This window comes from Myotis myotis, unplaced genomic scaffold (assembly GCF_014108235.1).
Source record: "Myotis myotis isolate mMyoMyo1 unplaced genomic scaffold, mMyoMyo1.p scaffold_m19_p_1, whole genome shotgun sequence".
Classification (NCBI taxonomy): Eukaryota; Metazoa; Chordata; class Mammalia; order Chiroptera; family Vespertilionidae; genus Myotis; species Myotis myotis.
The window spans coordinates 161,120,116-161,139,047 of NW_023416313.1; the positions used below are offsets into that span (position 1 = coordinate 161,120,116).

General features: G+C 37.8%; 1 protein-coding gene and 1 pseudogene across 6 annotated transcripts in view; one reads left to right on the top strand and one right to left on the bottom strand.

The window, feature by feature from the left end:
* The window catches only part of TTBK2 (tau tubulin kinase 2), a 137,156-nt gene that overhangs the window by 67,703 nt on the left and 50,521 nt on the right, over positions 1–18,932 (bottom strand). For 3 of the 6 annotated variants that reach the window (XM_036298967.1, XM_036298972.1, XM_036298979.1), the window contains 3 exons: positions 15,522–15,595; positions 10,609–10,749; positions 8,321–8,425 (listed from right to left, as the gene is read on the bottom strand). In XM_036298967.1, coding sequence (XP_036154860.1) covers positions 8,321–8,425; positions 10,609–10,749; positions 15,522–15,595 — 320 coding nt within the window. Of the gene's footprint in view, positions 1–8,320; positions 8,426–10,608; positions 10,750–11,296; positions 11,444–15,521; positions 15,596–18,932 lie in introns of those variants that run through there. The other 3 variants (XM_036298976.1, XM_036298984.1, XM_036298983.1) reach the window with 2 other exon arrangements.
* LOC118650645 lies at positions 16,724–17,520 on the top strand (annotated as a pseudogene).

The window sequence follows — 18,932 nt, forward strand, 5'->3', positions numbered from 1 at the left end:
AAAACCAGTGTTTTAATTCTGTGCTGGCCTATAGAGGGATTTTCAATCCCAGCAACAACACAGCACTGGTAACTATTACGCAGCCAGCTCTGGGCAGTGAACTTCCACTGGACAGAGAGGCCCTATAGCCTCAGAGGCCAACCCCAGAACACTGCCACCCAGAGGCTGACCCACAAACTGACTCTTTGCTAAACACAAAATAAGGCAATCTGGGAAACAAATGCGGCTTGCTTTAAAATAAGGACTGTGGTTTACAACACAGAGGAACAGTGTATCGCAGGGAAACTCAACACTCTCCTGAATACCTGGCAGGTCTAAGGCGAGCCACACTGAAGAATAGAAGAACCGAAGGACCTTCACTACTGCAATATTTTTTTTTTTTCACCTTTTAACTAAGAAACCAATTTTTTTTCTTTTTTTTTCTTTTTTTTTCTTTTCCTCTTCTTCTTCTTTTTTTTTTTTTCTTCTTTTTTCCATCACCTGATTTTACCCTTTTAATTACTACCTTCTTATTTTTAACCAGTATTATTACTGCTACCATTTTACCATTTTTTTTTAAAGTGCCATTTTATTTTCTCTTTATTTTATTTTGGGATTAGTGTTCTCCATTCTATTTTCATCGTTATATTATTGGTTGTTTCTAGTTTGCATTTATCTCCAGGGAGCTGTTGCTGGAATTTGTTGGGATTAATGGCTGTTCTATAGGAGTATTCTCCTCATATAAAAAGTCTCTTCCCCTCTTCCACTTCATTCTCTCTTTTCGCTCTTTTTTTTTCTTTTCCTTTCTTTTCTCGCTTTTACTTTCCCCCCTCCTTTTTCCCACTTTCATTTTTGCACTCCTTTTTTTGGTCCCTAATTTTCTTTTCTTTTTTCTCTTTTCTCTTTTTCTCTTCCTTTTCCTTATCCCCTAATTCTCTTAATTCAGGTGCTCACCTTTATTTGGGGTTATTAATATCGTGAATATATTTGTGTATAGTGCCTGGTACGTGGTGCCTTGTTGTGTTGTATTTTGTGCCTTTAAATCAACACAGCAGATCCAAGCAACAGCAACCTCCTGAGCACCACACCCTCTGCTGAGGAACAGCAGCTGTACGTGAAACCTCGCCCCACCAGCCAGAAGAGCCACCACAGCTGTGAACAGCACCCACCAGAGGAGTTGCTGCCAACTGAAGAGCAGCTGCTACCGCAACCGCCCGAAGAGGAACCGCAGACCAAGGAGTCACTGCCACCAAGGGAGCAGCCACTGAACGACTCAACGTCTAGATATGTCAGTGAGATCAAACATGGGTAGACAAAGAAACCCCCAAAGGAAAGAGAAGGAGGACTCTCCAGAAAAGCAGCTAAGTAATACAGAGGCATGCAACATGACAGAAAAAGAATTCAGAATAAGGGTCCTAGAGTGCATAAACCGGATGGAGGAAAAAATCGACAACCTCAGCAAGAAGCAAGAAGAAACAGATGAAAAAATCGATAACATATGGAAGAAGCTAGAAGAAACAGATGAAAAAATCGATAACATATGGAAGAAGCTAGAAGAAACAGATGAAAAAATCAACAACTTAAGTAAGACCCAAGAAGATATGAAGAGTGATATAGCTGCAATGAAAAACTCCATTGAAAGTATCAACAGTAGACTAGGAGAAGCGGAGGACCGAATTAGTGATTTAGAAGACAAGGAAGCAAAACACACCCAAAATGTACTGCAATTGGAGAAAAAAATGAAAAGACAGGAGGAGAGCCTAAGGGAGCTTTGGGACAACATGAAACGAAACAACATACGAATAATAGGGGTACCAGAACAACAGAAGGATGAACAAGGATTAGAAAACCTATTAGAAGAAATAATATCAGAAAACTTCCCTGAGGTGGGGAAGAAAAAAGTCACACAAGCCCAGAGAGTCCCAAACAAGGTGAACCCAAAAAGACCCACACCGAGACACATCATAATTACCATGGCAAATGTTCAGGACAAAGAGAGAATCTTACAGGCTGCAAGAGAGAGACGGAAAGTTACATACAAGGGATCTCCCATTAGATTGTCAAATGATTTCTCAACAGAAACACATCAGGCCAGAAAAGAATGGACAGAAATTTACAAAGTGATGCAAAGCAAAGGACTGAATCCAAGAATACTCTATCCAGCAAGGCTATCATTCAAACTTGAAGGGGAAATAAGAAGCTTCACAGACAAAAAAAGGCTAAGGGAGTTTATCACCACCAAGCCAGCAATGCAAGGAATGCTAAAGGGACTGGTATAAAAATAAGAAATAAAAAGCTCAGAAAGAAAACAGCCACACAAAAACAGAAATGCCTACAAACAAGTACCTTTCAATAATAACTTTAAACGTAAACGGACTAAATGCTCCAAACAAAAGACATCGAGTGGCTGAATGGATAAAAAAACATGACCCATACATCTGCTGTCTACAAGAAACCCACCTCATTAGAAGGGACTCACACAGACTGAAAGTGAAAGGATGGAAAAATATCTTTCAGGCAAATGGAAAGGAAAAGAAAGCTGGGGTAGCAATACTTATATCGGACAAAATAGACCTCAAAGTGAAGGCCATAACAAGAGATAAGGAAGGCCACTTCATAATACTAAAGGGATCAATACAACAAGAAGATATAATCCTGGTAAACATATATGCACCCAATGCAGGAGCACCCAAATTCATAAAAAAACTCCTGGAAGATATCAAAGGAGACATCAACAACAATACAATCATAGTAGGGGACTTTAATACACCACTGACAGCACTGGATAAGTCCTCTAGACAAATAATCAGCAAAGATATAGCAATCCTAAATGACTCACTAGATCAGATGGTCTTAATAGACATCTTCAGAACACTTCACCCGAAAGCCAGGGAATATACATTCTACTCAAATGCTCATAGGACATATTCAAAAATAGACCATATATTGGGTCACAAGCAAAGTATCCCCAAATTCAAGAAAATTGAAATCATAAAAAGCGTCTTCGCAGACCACGATGGCATAATATTAGAAATAAACTACAATAAAAACAACCCAAAATACTCAAACACCTGGAAGCTGAATAGCATGCTATTAAATATTGATTGGGTTACCAATGAAATCAAAGAAGAAATTCGAAACATCCTGGAAACTAATGACAATGAAAACACAACAATCCAAAACCTATGGGACACAATGAAAGCAGTCCTGAGAGGGAAGTTTATAGCTCTACAGGCCTATCTCAACAAACAAGAAAAAATGGTAGTAAATCATCTAATTCTACAACTCAAAGAATTAGAAAGAGAGCAACAAGAAAACCCCAGAGTGAGCAGAAGGAAGGAGATAATAAAGATTAGAGCAGAAATAAATGACATAGAGACCAAAAAAACAATACAGAAAATCAATGAAACCAAGAGCTGGTTCTTTGAAAGGATAAACAAGATTGACAAACCTCTAGCCAGACTCACCAAGAAGCAAAGAGAGAGGACCCAAATAAACAAAATCAGAAACGATAGAGGCGAAATAACAACAGACCCCACAGAAATACAAATGATTGTTAAAAAATACTATGGACAGCTCTACTCCAACAAACTAGACAACCTGGAGGAAATGGACAAATTCCTAGAAAAATACAACATTCCAAAACTCAATCAGGAAGAATCTAAAAATCTCAACAGGCCAATAACTATGGAAGAAATTGAAGCAGTCATCAAAAAGCTTCCAGCAAACAAAAGCCCAGGACCAGACGGCTTCACAGGGGAGTTTTACCAAACATTCAAGGAAGAACTAAAACCTATCCTCCTCAGACTACTACAAAAAATTCAAGAGGAAGGAACACTTCCAAGCTCATTCTATGAAGCCAGCATCACCCTAATACCAAAACCAGGTAAAGACAACACAATGAAAGAGAATTACAGGCCAATATCCCTCATGAACATAGATGCCAAAATCCTCAACAAAATCTTAGCAAATCGGATCCAGCAGTACATCAGAAAGATCATACACCATGACCAAGTAGGATTTATCCCAGGGATGCAAGGATGGTACAATATCCGCAAATCAATAAACGTGATACATCACATAAACAAATTGAAAGAAAAAAACCACATGGTCATATCAATTGATGCAGAAAAAGCATTTGACAAAATTCAACACCCATTTTTGATAAAAGCTCTCAGCAAGGTGGGAGTAGAAGGATCATACCTCAACATAATAAAAGCCATATATGACAGGCCCACAGCCAACATCATACTCAATGGACAAAAACTAACACCATTTCCCCTAAGAACAGGAACAAGACAGGGATGCCCCCTCTCACCACTCCTGTTCAACATAGTACTGGAAGTGTTAGCCATTGCAATTCGGCAAGAAGAAGAAATAAAAGGCATCCAAATTGGAAAAGAGGAAGTAAAACTGTCCTTATTTGCAGACGACATGATATTATACATACAAAACCCTAGAGACTCCATCAAAAAGCTACTGGACTTAATACATGAATTTGGCAATGTAGCAGGATACAAAATTAACCCCAAGAAATCCGAGGCATTTCTATACACCAATAGTGAACTTTCAGAAAGAGAGATTATAAAAACAATCCCGTTTACCATCGCACCAAAAAAATTAAGCTACCTAGGAATAAACTTAACTAAAGAGGTAAAAGACCTCTACTCAGAAAACTACAGGACGTTGAAAAAAGATATAGAGGAAGACATAAACAGATGGAAGAACATACCGTGTTCATGGATTGGTAGAATCAACATCATTAAAATGTCCATACTACCCAAAGCAATCTATAAATTCAACGCACTCCCCATTAAAATACCAACGGCATACTTCAGAGATCTAGAACGAACTCTCCAAAAATTCATCTGGAATAAAAAAAGACCTCGAATAGCTGCAGCAATCCTGAAAAAGACCAAAGTAGGTGGGATCTCAATACCAGATATCAAGATGTATTACAAAGCCACTGTTCTCAAAACTACCTGGTACTGGCACAAGAATAGGCATATAGATCAATGGAATAGAATAGAGAGCCCAGAAATCGGCCCGAACCAATATGCTCAATTAATATTTGACAAAGGAGGCAAGAACATACAATGGAGCCAAGATAGTCTCTTCAATAAATGGTGCTGGGAAAATTGGACAGATATATGCAAGAAAATGAAACTAGACCACCAACTTACACCATACACAAAAATAAACTCAAAATGGATAAAGGACTTAAATGTACGACAGGAAACTATAAAAATTCTAGAAGAATCCAAAGGCAACAAAATCTCAGACATATGCCGAAGCAATTTCTTCACTGATACAGCTCCTAGGGCACTTGAAACTAAAGAGAAAATGAACAAATGGGACTACATCAAAATAAAAAGCTTCTGCACAGCAAAAGAAACCATCAACAAAACAACGAGAAAACCCACTGTGTGGGAAAACATATTTGCCAATGTCATATCCGATAAGGGCCTAATCTCCAAAATTTATAGGGAACTCATACAACTTAACAAAAGGAAGATAAACAATCCAATCAAAAAATGGGCAAAGGACCTAAATAGACACCTTTCAAAAGAGGACATTCAGAAAGCCAAGAGACATATGAAAACATGCTCAAAGTCACTAATCATCCGAGAGATGCAAATCAAAACAACAATGAGGTACCATCTCACACCTGTCAGACTGGCTATCATCAACAAATCAACAAACGACAAGTGCTGGAGAGGATGTGGAGAAAAAGGAACACTTGTGCACTGCTGGTGGGAATGCAGACTGGTGCAGCCACTATGGAAGACAGTATGGAGTTTCCTTAAAAAACTGAAAATGGAACTCCCATTTGACCCTGTGATCCCACTTCTAGGAATATATCCCAAGAAAACAGAAACACCAATCAGAAAGGATATATGCACCCCTATGTTCATAGCAGCACAATTCACCATAGCTAAGATCTGGAAACAGCCTAAGTGCCCATCAGTAGATGAATGGATTAGAAAACTGTGGTACATCTACACGATGGAATACTATGCTGCTCTAAAAAGGAAGGAACTCTTACCATTTGCAACGTCATGGATGGAACTGGAGAGCATTATGCTAAGTGAAATAAGCCAGTCAATGAAGGAAAAATACCACATGATCTCACTCATTCATGGATAATAGAGACCATTATAAACTTTTGAACAATAATAGATACAGAGGCAGAGCTGCCTCAAACAGATTGTCAAACTGCAGCAGGAAGGCCGGGGAGGGTTGCGGGGCAGGAGGTAGGGGGGTAAGAGATCAACTAAAGGACTTGTATGCATGCATAGAAGCATAACCAGTGGACATAAGACATTGGGGGATAGGGGAGGCTAGGGGATTGTCTAGGGCGGGGGGATAAAATGGACACATATGTAATACCCTTTGTAATACTTTAAGCAATAAAAAAAACAAAAAAAAAAAAAAAAAAAAAAAAACAAAACCAGTGTTTTAATTCTGTGCAACCAATTTGCTAGGAATGAGAGTCACAATCAGTAGCAAGTTAAAACAAAACTAAAGGTAAAAGGAAGACACAAGTATAAGAGCGATAGTGGGAGAACAAATGCCAGTATGACAACATGAGGAGCTCCACTCCCCAGTAAAACTGGTGAAAATTATTTTAAAAAAACAACTAAAGCCCTGGATGGTTTTGCTCATAGAGCGTTGGCCTTCGGACTGAAGGGTCCCAGGTTCAATTCTGGTCAAGGGCACATGCCAGGGTTTCGGGCTCAATCCTCAGTGGGGGGCGTGCAGAAGGCAGCCAATCGATGATTCTCTCTCATCATTTCTTAAAATTAAATATTTATTGTTGAAAATATTACATATGTCCCCTTTCCCCCAGCATTGACCCCTTTTAGCCTGCCCTCACCACCTGACCCCAGCCTTCACCAACCTATTGTCTGTGTCCATGGGTTATGCATATATGCATACAAGTTCTTTGATCTCTTCCTACCCTCCCCCACCTTCCCTCTGAAGTTCCACAGTCTGGAATACTACTAGACCTTAAAATAGAAGAAAATCTTACCTTCTGTGACAGCATGGATAGACCTGGAGAGTATTATGCTATGTGAAATAAGCCAGTCAGAGGAAGACAAGTACCATATGGTCTCACTTATATATGGAATCTAATGTACAAAATCAACTAATAAAATAGAAACAGAGGCATGGATACATTGGAACAGACTGACAGCTGTCAGAGGGGAGTGGGCTAGGGGGCTGGATGAAAGTAGGTGAAGGGATTAGTCAAAGAACATATATGCATAACCCATAGCTACAGACAACAGTGTGGTGACGGCCAGAGGGAAAGGGGGCTGGGGAGAGGAAGAAGAGAGTAAAGGGGAAATAAATGGTGGTGGAAGGAGACTTGATTTGCGGTGGTGACCACACAATACAATATACAGATGATGTATTATAGAATTGTACATCTGAAACCTGTATAATTTTATTAATCAATGTCACTTCAATAAATTCCTTTAAAAAAGGGGGGGGGAACTATTCCATTTTAGGAGGCACACTTTGATTACTTTGTCAAGGAATTTGTGCCCTAGGGCACTGTTGTAAACAATAGAGCAATCAATTAGTGGAGATTAACACTGTATTTTGAGGGTGGGGTGTGGAAAAAAACAGACTTCACTAAAATAATACATTCACTAAACAAATAAACAAGCACATAATAACAAGCCCTGGAAGGGGGACCAGTACCCAGAATTGCTACAACATATTATCTAAAATGTCCAGTTTGCAAAAAAAATAAATTATAAGGTATGCAAAGAAACAAGGAATTATCTCTCATACATTAAAAAAAAAAAAAAAAAAAAAAAAAAGCAGGCAACAGAAATTGTCTGTGAGAGTGACTAGATGTTGGATTTAACAATAAAAGATTTCAAACTAGCCATTATAAATATCTTCACAAAACTAAAGGAATGCTTGATAACAGAAGTAAGGAAAGTATGACAACATCGTATCAAATAGAGAATATCAATAAAGAGAAATTTTTTAAAAGAACCAAATGGATATGAAAAGTACAATAACTGAAACAGAAAAACCATTATATGTAGAAAGAGCTTTGGACTGCAAAAAAGATCACTGATCCTAAAGGGCTAATTTGTGTTCTTAGTACAAGACAACTCTAAATCTGTGTCTAATGTATTTTTTTTTAAGTCTACAACTTTCAATAGTGGAATAATTAACTCATTTTATGATTTAATTATAAATATGTATGCTACTTCTTGAATTACATCCATTCTGATACATAATTAGCATTTCTTTAAATAGAGTGATATAATAAATAATAGTTTAAGTCTCAAATATCCAATAACATGAAAAATCTTACTGGTCTGACGTCACCACAGGAATTAGTAAATTGTCGAGCCAAGCCAAAATCGAGCATGTAACACTTCCTACATGTACTAGGAAAGCGGCCCATGGCGAAGTTCGACTAGAAAAATAAAGAAGGAAAATATACATATTCTTATAATTAGTCCTTATATATTACTCTTTCTAGATTTTAATTCTTCTACTTAAATTCCATATAGCACACATGTCTCAAATATACTATTCTAGTCAATTATGTTTACTGTAAATTTCATTGTGGGTTCTATTAATGCCTATGATCAGGTGAACTTTGAGCAACAAGGATTTAAGTGACTGTATAAAGTTGTATACAACACAACACTGACTTAACTGAAATCAGAACTCTAACTTCCTCTAAGCCACTGCCTAAATGAAAACCCAATTCTTAATTTTTTAAAATGGAAAGAACTAGGAGTGGGCAAAATAGAGCACATAGCTCAAAAATGTAAATGAATATCCTAAAGCTGAATTTAGCCAAGTGTAAAAATTAAGATGCAATTTAAGGAAACATTTCAAAACAGACTAAAGGAAAATATACTTTGTATTCTTCCCTTAGTAAAAATAAATTTAACGTTAAATGGCCACAAACTTGCAAAGATGGGTATGTAAACAAGAGAATTTATAAAAGCAAAAGTCAAATTGTCACAGAATTGTTAGCTTTTATTTTAAAACACTGTTCTACTTAGGGAACTTTCTGATAAAAATGGAAGCTCTTCATCACCACAGTTCTCAAATAATGACATTTAGTTTGGCATAGAAATAAGAGCCAAAGAAATCTACATTACATTCAGTCTCATTCAATCATGTTACTTTTAGTTGCCATTTTCATGTAAACTAAGTTTAGAAATCAAGTAGCAACAGATGGGTGTCATTTTCAACTGCACCAAAAATGAAAAATTTCTAGTAAATACAATATTTCCAAAATGGGTCATTCCCCTTGTGAGCAACAAAGAAAAAAAAAAAATAAGAAGGCCCTAACTGGTTTGGCTCAGTGGATAGAGCATCGGCCTTTTGAACTGAAGGGTCCCGGGTTTGATTCTGGTCAAGGGCACATGCCCGGGTTGCAGCTAGATCCCTGGTGGGGGGCATATAGGAGGCAGCCAATCAATGATTCTCTCTCATCATTGATGTTTCTATTTCTCTCTCCCTCTCCTCTCTGAAATCAATAAAAATATATCTTAAAAAATAAAAATAAATAAATAAGAAGAAAAAATAAAAAAAGTTTATTTCACAGTTATGGAAATGACAATATCTAAGAAAAACAATAAGAAAAAATACTATATATTGCCACTGTAATAGGAGAAAAAAGTAGTATTTCAAAATTGATGGTTTCTTTTTTTATATATAATATATTTTTATTGATCAGTGAGAAAGGAAGAGGGAGAGAGACAGAAACATCAATAATGAGAGAGAATCATTGATCGGCTGCCTCCTGAACGACCCCTACTGGAGATCAAGCCCTCAACCTGGGCATGTGCCCTTAACTGGAATCAAACCCGGGACCTTTCAGTCTTCAGGCCGACGGTCTAGCCACCGAGTCAAACTGGCTAGGGCTAAATAGTTTCTTATAAGTATAATTTGTTACTTAAAAGTAGTTCAGGTGTTCTCCCTCTCGGGAGCATGCCTGTGCCTTCTCCCTCCCCGTCTTCTTCCCCCAGCATGTTACCTTCACCCTCCTCTCTCCTAAACTCCAAGGACCCTCCTTTTGCCTCTGTAACTTGGTTCCTGAGCCCATTTCTTCTACCACTCACTTATTTTACCTCTGTGTCTTTTTAAATAAACTCTCTTATAGTTTAATTCTTGGCCCTGAATTCTTTCCTAGCCATAGCTCAAATAAAAAAAAAATAGTTCAAAAGAACATCATGCCAATATCTAAAAACAACTTTGGTAAATATTTGTAACCAATATTAGGAAAAAGAAATCCAAAGAATAACTATCAATTCAGGTGTAAAGCTAAGTAATATGGCAATGTTAACATACATAATAATAATAGCCAAGCATTAGTCATTTTTAATTTGGCTGTTGAACAACATTTTCACTGTAGGAGAAAAGCTCTTGAATATAAGTTGTAGTGTGTAATTATCGTGGTTTTTTTTTTAATGAAAAGGCAAGTTATATTTTGCTTCCAGTTCCATTTCTGCTACAGAAATTAAAATATTACCTTGCATTTAATATAGAAAGCTACATTTTTAAGTTACTGTGTCCCATTTTAAGATTAAGAGTACTAAGCAAATTCATTCTGTGCTCTGGCTGGAAACGGCCCCCTACCGGTTTGATGTCTCGATGCAAGAATCCCACAGAATGGATGCTCTCAATAGACTCCAGAATCTGTCTACCCAGCCGAAGAGTAGTGCTAATAGTGAATGTGCCCCGGGACTGGCTACGGCGTAGATCTGCCAGATTCCGACCCTATGGAAACAAAAACACACTTTCAAATATGGTACTAAAATTATAAGAAAAGATGGGGAATTATCCATTTATCATTAAAAAATGTTTTGACTGAAATAGCAAGGATTTTACCAAAATCATGATTCTTTCACTCAAGAGAAGACATTCTGTTAGGATAATACCCGTTAAGGTAAAGTTGTCTTTCAAATCTAAGTCTGCCAGATTCCAAAGTGTTCTTTTTCCGCTTCACTGTGCTATTTCACCAGAAGGTTCCTTATAGCCTAGATAACAACCAGTAATCTGATGAGATGAATGGTTAATAATGCTGTAGTTCTACCTCCCAAAGAATGGAAACTGGCCCCTATAGCTCAAAGAAATTTAAATATCCCAATCTCCCTATTCCCAAAATTTTGTAGTATATGTTTAGGATTAATACCACTAATACTATCACCTCAACTAAAGACAGTTGGTTCACTTTTGAAAAAGTAATAAAATCTTAAGTTATTCATGTACCATTTGAAATAAAATATTAAATAGTACTCAAGCAAACTAAGAATTGAAAATTTACCAGAATGTCAGGAACCTTTCATACTACATATCTTCTTTAATAATGCAGTTTTCTGCCGAAACCGGTTTGGCTCAGTGGATAGAGCGTCAGCCTGCAGACTGAAAGGTCCCAGGTTCGATTCCAGTCAAGGGCATGTACCTTGGTTGCGGGCACATCCCCAGTAGGAGATGTGCAGGAGGCAGCTGATTGATGTTTCTCTCTCATCGATGTTTCTAACTCTCTATCTCTCTCCCTTCCTCTCTGTAAAAAATCAATAAAATATATTTTTAAAAAAATGCAGTTTTCCCACAGCACAAATTGGTAGTTATTTTTTCTTTGTTTAATGTTAGGAGAATTTGTTGTTCTCTATATCTTTAGCAAATGTAAAATAAGTGATAATCTAGAACAACTTTTATAATCCCATGGGAGTATCTAATAACCTGTATTAGCATTCCAATAAATTTTTCTTCAAAAATCAGTATTTTCATTGCCAAAAATATACCTAATAGTAGAATTTCATTTATAAACAACTTCCACCATCATAAAAGCTTTAGAAAGAAAATCAATTAGCCTGGCGGGCATGGCTCAGTGGTTGAGCGTCAACCTATGAACCAGGAGGTCACGGTTCGATTCCCATCTCTCTATCCCTCTCCCTTCCTCTCTCTCTAAAAAAATCAATAAAAACATGTTTTTTAAAAAAGGAGATCAATTAAATTAACTTATGATATCAGTAATGATTTTAAATCCTTTTATTTTTTAAAATATTTTGAAAGATACTTTATTTTTTAAATATGTTTTTATTGATTTCAGAGAGGGAAGGGAGAGGGAGAGACAGAAACATCAATGATGACAATCATTGATCAGCGCCTCCTGCACTCCCCCTACTGGGAATTGAGCCCACAGCCAGGGCATGTGCCCTGACTGTAATCAAACTGTGACCTCAGACATTCAGCCACTGAGCCACATAAGCTGGGCTTAAATCCTTTTAAATGTACACCTAAGGCATCAAATAAGAGAATCTGAAAATATAAGTACAAGGGTGGCATATGAGGAAAGAGTTACTAATGTGGTAAACACATGCAGGTTTGAGCCAGTAAATTATGAAGGGTGGGGAAAAAGAAGGTTTACAGTTATGAGTACATGAAAGAGTTTTTCTTATATTATTATTTATTAATTATTGTATCATTTTCCATATGAACAAATGTAAACCTACTTTTGCCTCACCCTGTACTTCAGAGTGTATACTACAAGTGGTTATTATTTGTTATGAAGACAAATTGAAAACAACCTATATATCCATCAATAAATGAAAGATTAAATAAATCATGGTACAGTCATCTCATTGACTAATATGCAGCCACTATAAAAAAAAGAACCTTTATACACAGTAATATGGAATAAATATTATTGAATAAAAAAGTAAATTCATTTATTCCCAACTAATACTATAAATTTAACATAGTCCTAATAAAAATACAAATATAATTAATTATTAAGGATTTGAAACATACTTAAAGGGAGAGAAAATAATATAACTAACCCTCATCTGTTATCTACTCTCCCCAGCAGCACTTACCCTCCTCTCCCTTCCCCACACACATACAATGCACTATTTTCATGTAAATCCCAATCATATCATTTCATCTGCATATTTTTAAAAGTTACATAAGAGTAAAGAGATGCATTTTGATGTCCCTGAACCTCACAATATAAAATCAAAGAGGGCAGTAGCAATTCTATTACCAAAAACTTGAATTGGAAATAAGAACATAAACCATGATATATTTTCTCTTAAAAAATACTATATATATATATATATCCTGAATCCATCCACTTAAAGCATGAATTATACAGAAAGAGCTAGGTACACAATTTTGTACCAGAAAGTAAGGATGCTATCAAAGACTGCTGCAGTCTAGTACTGTCAAATGAATCAGGATCCAACTTGAAGGAAGTTCTGTTAGCCAAAGATGGGCCAATTTGAAAATTAAAAAGAAAAACAATGATTGAAAGACATAGGTCATGTTAAATCTATGAATTCATAATTATATATATTTTAAGGATTTAAAAAATATGTTTTTATTCATTGTGAGAGAGAGAGGAAGGGAGAGGGATAGAGAGAGAGAAACATCGGTGAGAAACATTATCCATCAGCTGCCTCACGCCCCCTTCTGGGGATTGAGCCTACAACCCGGGCATGTGCCCTGACCGGGAATTGAACTCTGACCTCTTGGTTCCTGAGCCACACTGACTGGGCCATAATTATATTTTTTAAAAAGAGAGGGCTAGTTAGTCCCCTTCGGAAAATATTAGGGAACCAACTAACTATTCTGAATACTGGTAAATAAAAGAATCAAGTATTAGTCCTGTCCTTCCTGTAGGAAATGTTGTCCTTCCTCAAGATACCTTAATAGCTGGTAGAGTGCTTTTTAAAGAATTTTTGACCCAGTGACCCCCCCTTCTAGGAATCTATCCTAAGAAACCCAAAACACCAATCAGAAAGAATGTATGCACCCCTATGTTCATAGCAGTGTTATTACAATACCTAAGATCGGGAAACAGCCCAAGTGCCCATCAGTAGATGAGTGGATAAAAAAGCTGTGGTACATTTACACCATGCAATATTATGCAGCAGTAAAATAGAAGGAGCTCTTACCCTTTGTGACAGCATGGAGGGACATGGAGAGTATCATGCTGAGCAAAAGAAGCCACTAAGAGACCTAACTGGTTTGGCTCAGTGGATAGAGCGTCGGCCTGCGGACTGAAAGGTCCCAGGTTTGATTCCGGTCAAGGGCATGTACTGTGGTTGCGGGCACATCCCCAGTAGGAGGTGTGCAGGAGGCAGCTGATCGATGTTTCTCTCTCATCGATGTTTCTAACTCTCTATCCCTCTCCCTTCCTCCCTGTAAAAAATCAATAAAATATTAAAAAAGAAGTCAATAAGAGAAAGACAAGTATCACATGATCTCACTCATATGTGGACTCTAATGAACAAAATAAATTGAGGAACAAAATAGATCCAAAAACATAGAAGCAAAGAAGAGACTGTCAAATCTGAGAGGAAAGTTGGGTTGGCGGGTGGGTGGGAAGAGATTAACCAAAGAATTTATAAACCTGTGTTAGCTCAAGAGATAGTGAAACATATGACTCAAAAACTTCAAGTCGCCCTGACCAGTTTGGCTCAGTGGATAGAGCGTCGGCCTGAGGACTAAGAGGTCCCGGGTTCGATTCCGGTCAGGGGCATGTACCTTGGTTGCAGGCACATCCCTGGTGGGAGGTGTGCGGGAAGCAGCTGATCGATGTTTCTCTCCCATCAGTGTTTCTAACTCTCTATCCCTTTCCCTTCCTCTCTGTAAAAATCAATAAAATATATTTTTAAAAAAACGAACTTTAAGTCTACAGAGAGATTAATATCTTTACATCTAACTCAAATGCTGAAGGATAGCTGATTGAAACGGGAAAAGCCTTCTGAGGAGAAGAGGAAGCATTTAGTGCAGGACCCATGTCTCTGAAATCACTGCTATGTAGTTATTAAGTTGAAAGAAAAGAACCAAATGCCCCAAACAGATTTTGCCACAGATGAAAGAAAACCTTGCGATCTAAACTTAGGCAGCAAGGTGAACCAAACTTTTACACTTTGAGGGTGACTACAGTTTAGAGGTGTGTGTGTTTTCAGGACAGTTAGTGTCAGAGAGAAGGGGATGCTGCAGTCATTACTCCAGTATTCCCCTTCTGAATTTCTCTCTGCTGCTCCAATCCAACTCCACTTCTCATTTGAAGGATAGGGAACAGGGAGAGCAATGTTAAAAGATTAAAAGAGAAAGAGGACTAACATTTCTCTTCTATCTCAACTAGTGCTTAAATTTTTAAGCAGGTCAGGATGGTACTTGAGCACATAAATGGAAAACTAAATCCTTAAGGTAACAAAGGGTAGAAAGGGAGGGGACAGGGACAGGGCAAGACTCACATTATATCCAGCAATCCATGTAAGGATTGAAAACTCTGCAATGATGACAATCAGTGAAGACGTGAATCAACTAAAATAACTGAGAGAGACAACCCTTCCATCTTTGGAAATATCTGTATCAAGTGTGTTTAAACAAATTTTCATCTGAATAATATAAAACATTCTGATATGATACCAAGAGTGTTGTTGTTGTTGTTATTATTATTATTTTCCACTATAATTACGTACTTTGACCAAAACTTAGGCAAGATTTTAAGATATATTTTCAAGGCAACCTACCTGCAACTGCATGACCACATAATTGAAGCGATCGTTCCTCCCACAGCCAATAAATTTACAAACATGGTCTTTCCCTGGAGGGGAAAAAAAAAAAGAAAGAAAACAGTGGAAAAAGGTTATATTATAGTTTCTCTTCTAAAAAATAATAGGTTTTTTGTATAGAATCTTATGATTGAATATAAAGGACCTATGTTAAGAACCTTAAAGGATAGAGAATTATTTGTATTGTTCAAATTTTCTACACACCTCCCCCCAAATCCTACAGTGCTCCTTATGTATTCAAATAAATGTTTACTGAACGAATAAATAAACAATGAATGAGGGAACAAATGGATGATAATTTATTTAAGAAGGAAAGAATTAAGAGGTCATTTCAGATCAAACAGACCAGACATTAAATATATGAAAGTACAAAAGAGAAATAAATTAAGAACTTTATTATGAATATAAATTCTGAATTTTAGATATGGTCTGCCATTCACCACTGTAAGATGTCAGTGAGTCCCTTTTCTGACCTCACTGATTTGAATGAGCTCAGTGGTTTTCAACCTGAATTCCACATGTAAAATCCAAGGAGGTACTGCCTAGGTTACAGAGGGAAGCAGAGGTGGAACAGGTAGAAATCTAGGGTCCTGGCTCTGATTCAACAAAAGCAAACAAAGGTTTTAAAAGAGGATCAAGACTGATAGGTTCCAGAGCCAGAAGAGAGCATCTGGCTGGAGCACAGAGAGAACAGGAGGAAAAACAAAAAGAGATGGCACCGAAGAAGCAGGCAGGTGTCAGACCCTGAGCAGTCCTGGACTCCATGATAAGGAATCTGAACCACATGGATAGGTCAGTGTTTTCCAACCCTGCCTGCTTAATAAAATAATTTGGGAAATGTTCTAAAGAGTCCTGAACTCTGTACTGATTCAGAATCTGTGGGGGAAGATAGAGGATATGAGTTTTTCAAAAGTTTTCCAAATGATCCAAAAGCAGATGGACCATGGATGAATATTTGAAAACTACTGCTGGGTAATGAGAAGCATCTAAAAGATTTAAGATAAGGAAAAACGCACTTCAAACACTGCATTTTAGAACATTGCTATGATGGCAGTAAGAAGGATCGACTATAGAGAGAGTCTACTTCAGGAGGTAGAAAGGTCACTCTGGGGATAGTTACAATTTCCCAAGAGAGAGAAAAAGGCTCTTTCATTGCCAGGCGCACCATGGCTCATGGGCCCAAGAAGCATCTGAAGCGTGTAGCAGCTCCAAAGCATTGGATGCTGGATAAACTGACCGGTGTGTTTGCTCCTCGGCCATCTACCGGTCCCCACACGCTGAGAGAATGTCTCCCTCTCATCATTTTCTTAAGGAACAGACTTAAGTATGCTCTAACAGGAGATGAAGTAAAGAAGATTTGCATGCAGTGGTTTATTAAGATTGATGGCAAGGTCCGAACCAATATAACCTACCCTGCTGGTTTTACGATGTCATCAGCATTGACAAGACTGGAGAGAATTTCCGCCTGATCTATGACACTAAGGGCCACTTTGCTGTTTATCGTATTACACCTGAGGAGGCCAAGTACAAGTTATGCAAAGTGAGGAAGATCTTTGTGGGCACAAAAGGAATCCCTCATCTGGTAACCCATTATGCTCGCACCATCTGCTACCCTGATCCCCTCATCAAGGTGAATGACACCATTCAGATTGAGTTGGAGACTGGCAGAATTACTGATTTCATCAAGACTGACAATGGTAACTTGTGCACGGTGACCGGAGGTGCCAACCTGGGAAGAATTGGTGTGATCACCAACAGGGAGAGGCACCCTGGTTCTTTTGACATAGTTCATGTGAAAGATGCCAATGGCAACAGTTTTGCCACCCAGCTCTCCAACATTTTTGTAATTGGCAAAGGCAACAAACCATGGATTTCCCTACCCTGTGGAAAGGGTATCCGCCTCACCATTGCTGAAGAGAGAGACAAGAGAATGGCGGCCAAACAAAGCAGTGAGTGAAGTGAGCTCTAGGTGACATGATTGGAAAAGTCTTTGTACTTAATTAAAAATAATACAGCATGGAAAAAACAAAAAGAGCGAGAAGAAGGGTTTAAATCATAATTATTAGAGAGAAAAAATAAGATAAATCTGAGAGATATTAAAGATGTAGTTTTTTTTTTTTACTAGAAATTGGTACAACTAAATAAAACGTTGTACCAAAATAAGAGGATATAAAAAGTAGGTCGTATAGAAGTTAAGAGATGTTAGAATGTGGAGTTTGAAGGTAACCAGTTGAATTCAGTAGACACTGTAATTTCAAGCTTGGTACTGAGAGCAAAAACTCAGCTCCAGAAATACATTGGGAAACCATCAGCTAATGCAGGGGTGGGCAAACTTTTTGACTCGAGGGCCACAATGGGTTCTTAAACTGGACCGGAGGGCCGGAACAAAAGCATGGATGGAGTGTTTGTGTGAACTAATATAAATTCAAAGTAAACATCATTACATCAAAGGGTACGGTCTTTTTTTTTTTTTTTTAGTTTTATTCATTTCAAATGGGCCGGGTCCAGCCCGCGGGCTGTAGTTTGCCCACGGCTGAGCTAATGGAAGGTACGTGGAACTACAAACATAGACTTTAGATTGCCTAGTTGAAAGGATAAAGAATGAGAAGAAAAGAAACCTAAGAACAGAATCCTATCCTATATAATAAAAGGCTAACATGCAAATTTCCCCCTTGGGAAATGTTTTAAAGAGTCCTGAACTCTGTACTGATTCGGAATCTGTGGGGGAAGATAGAGGATATGAGTTCGACCGATTGCTATGACATGTGCTGACCACAAGGTGGCGGCGCAGAATGAAGGAAGGCTCTATCCGGCAGCTGGCAGCCAGCAGCTAGGGGAAGAAAGGCCCCGATTGGCCCTGATTGCTGGCCAGGCCTAGGGACCCTACCCGTTCACGAATTTTGTGCACCAGGCCTCTAGTTATACAATATGCAACATTTAAAGTATAAGCAAAAAGTAAAATTGTCCATGAAAGAAACAGAGTAATAGCCTGAAAGGTAGAGGAAATGATGAGAAAGGGGTATCACAGAAACCAATAGAGAACAACATTTTAAGGTGTAAGTGGCTGATGACAAGAGCTATAGAAGGGCTGAGAAGTGCTAATTAACATAAAAAATTAGGTGGTTACTAATGAGTAGAAGGGGCAGGAGCCAGTCTGCAATGGGTTCAAGAGTAAATGGGATATGAGACAATCTTTGAAGATGCTTGAGGAAGTCACAGATCAAGAGCAAGAAGGGCAAGATTTGGTAGACTAATGAGAACTATACATTAACAGTCATAAAAGTTTGTCCACTAATTGACTTAAAATATAAATACAATCCAGACTTATTTTCGTTAAGAATTCCACACTTTTCTTTGGCATCTGGGTTA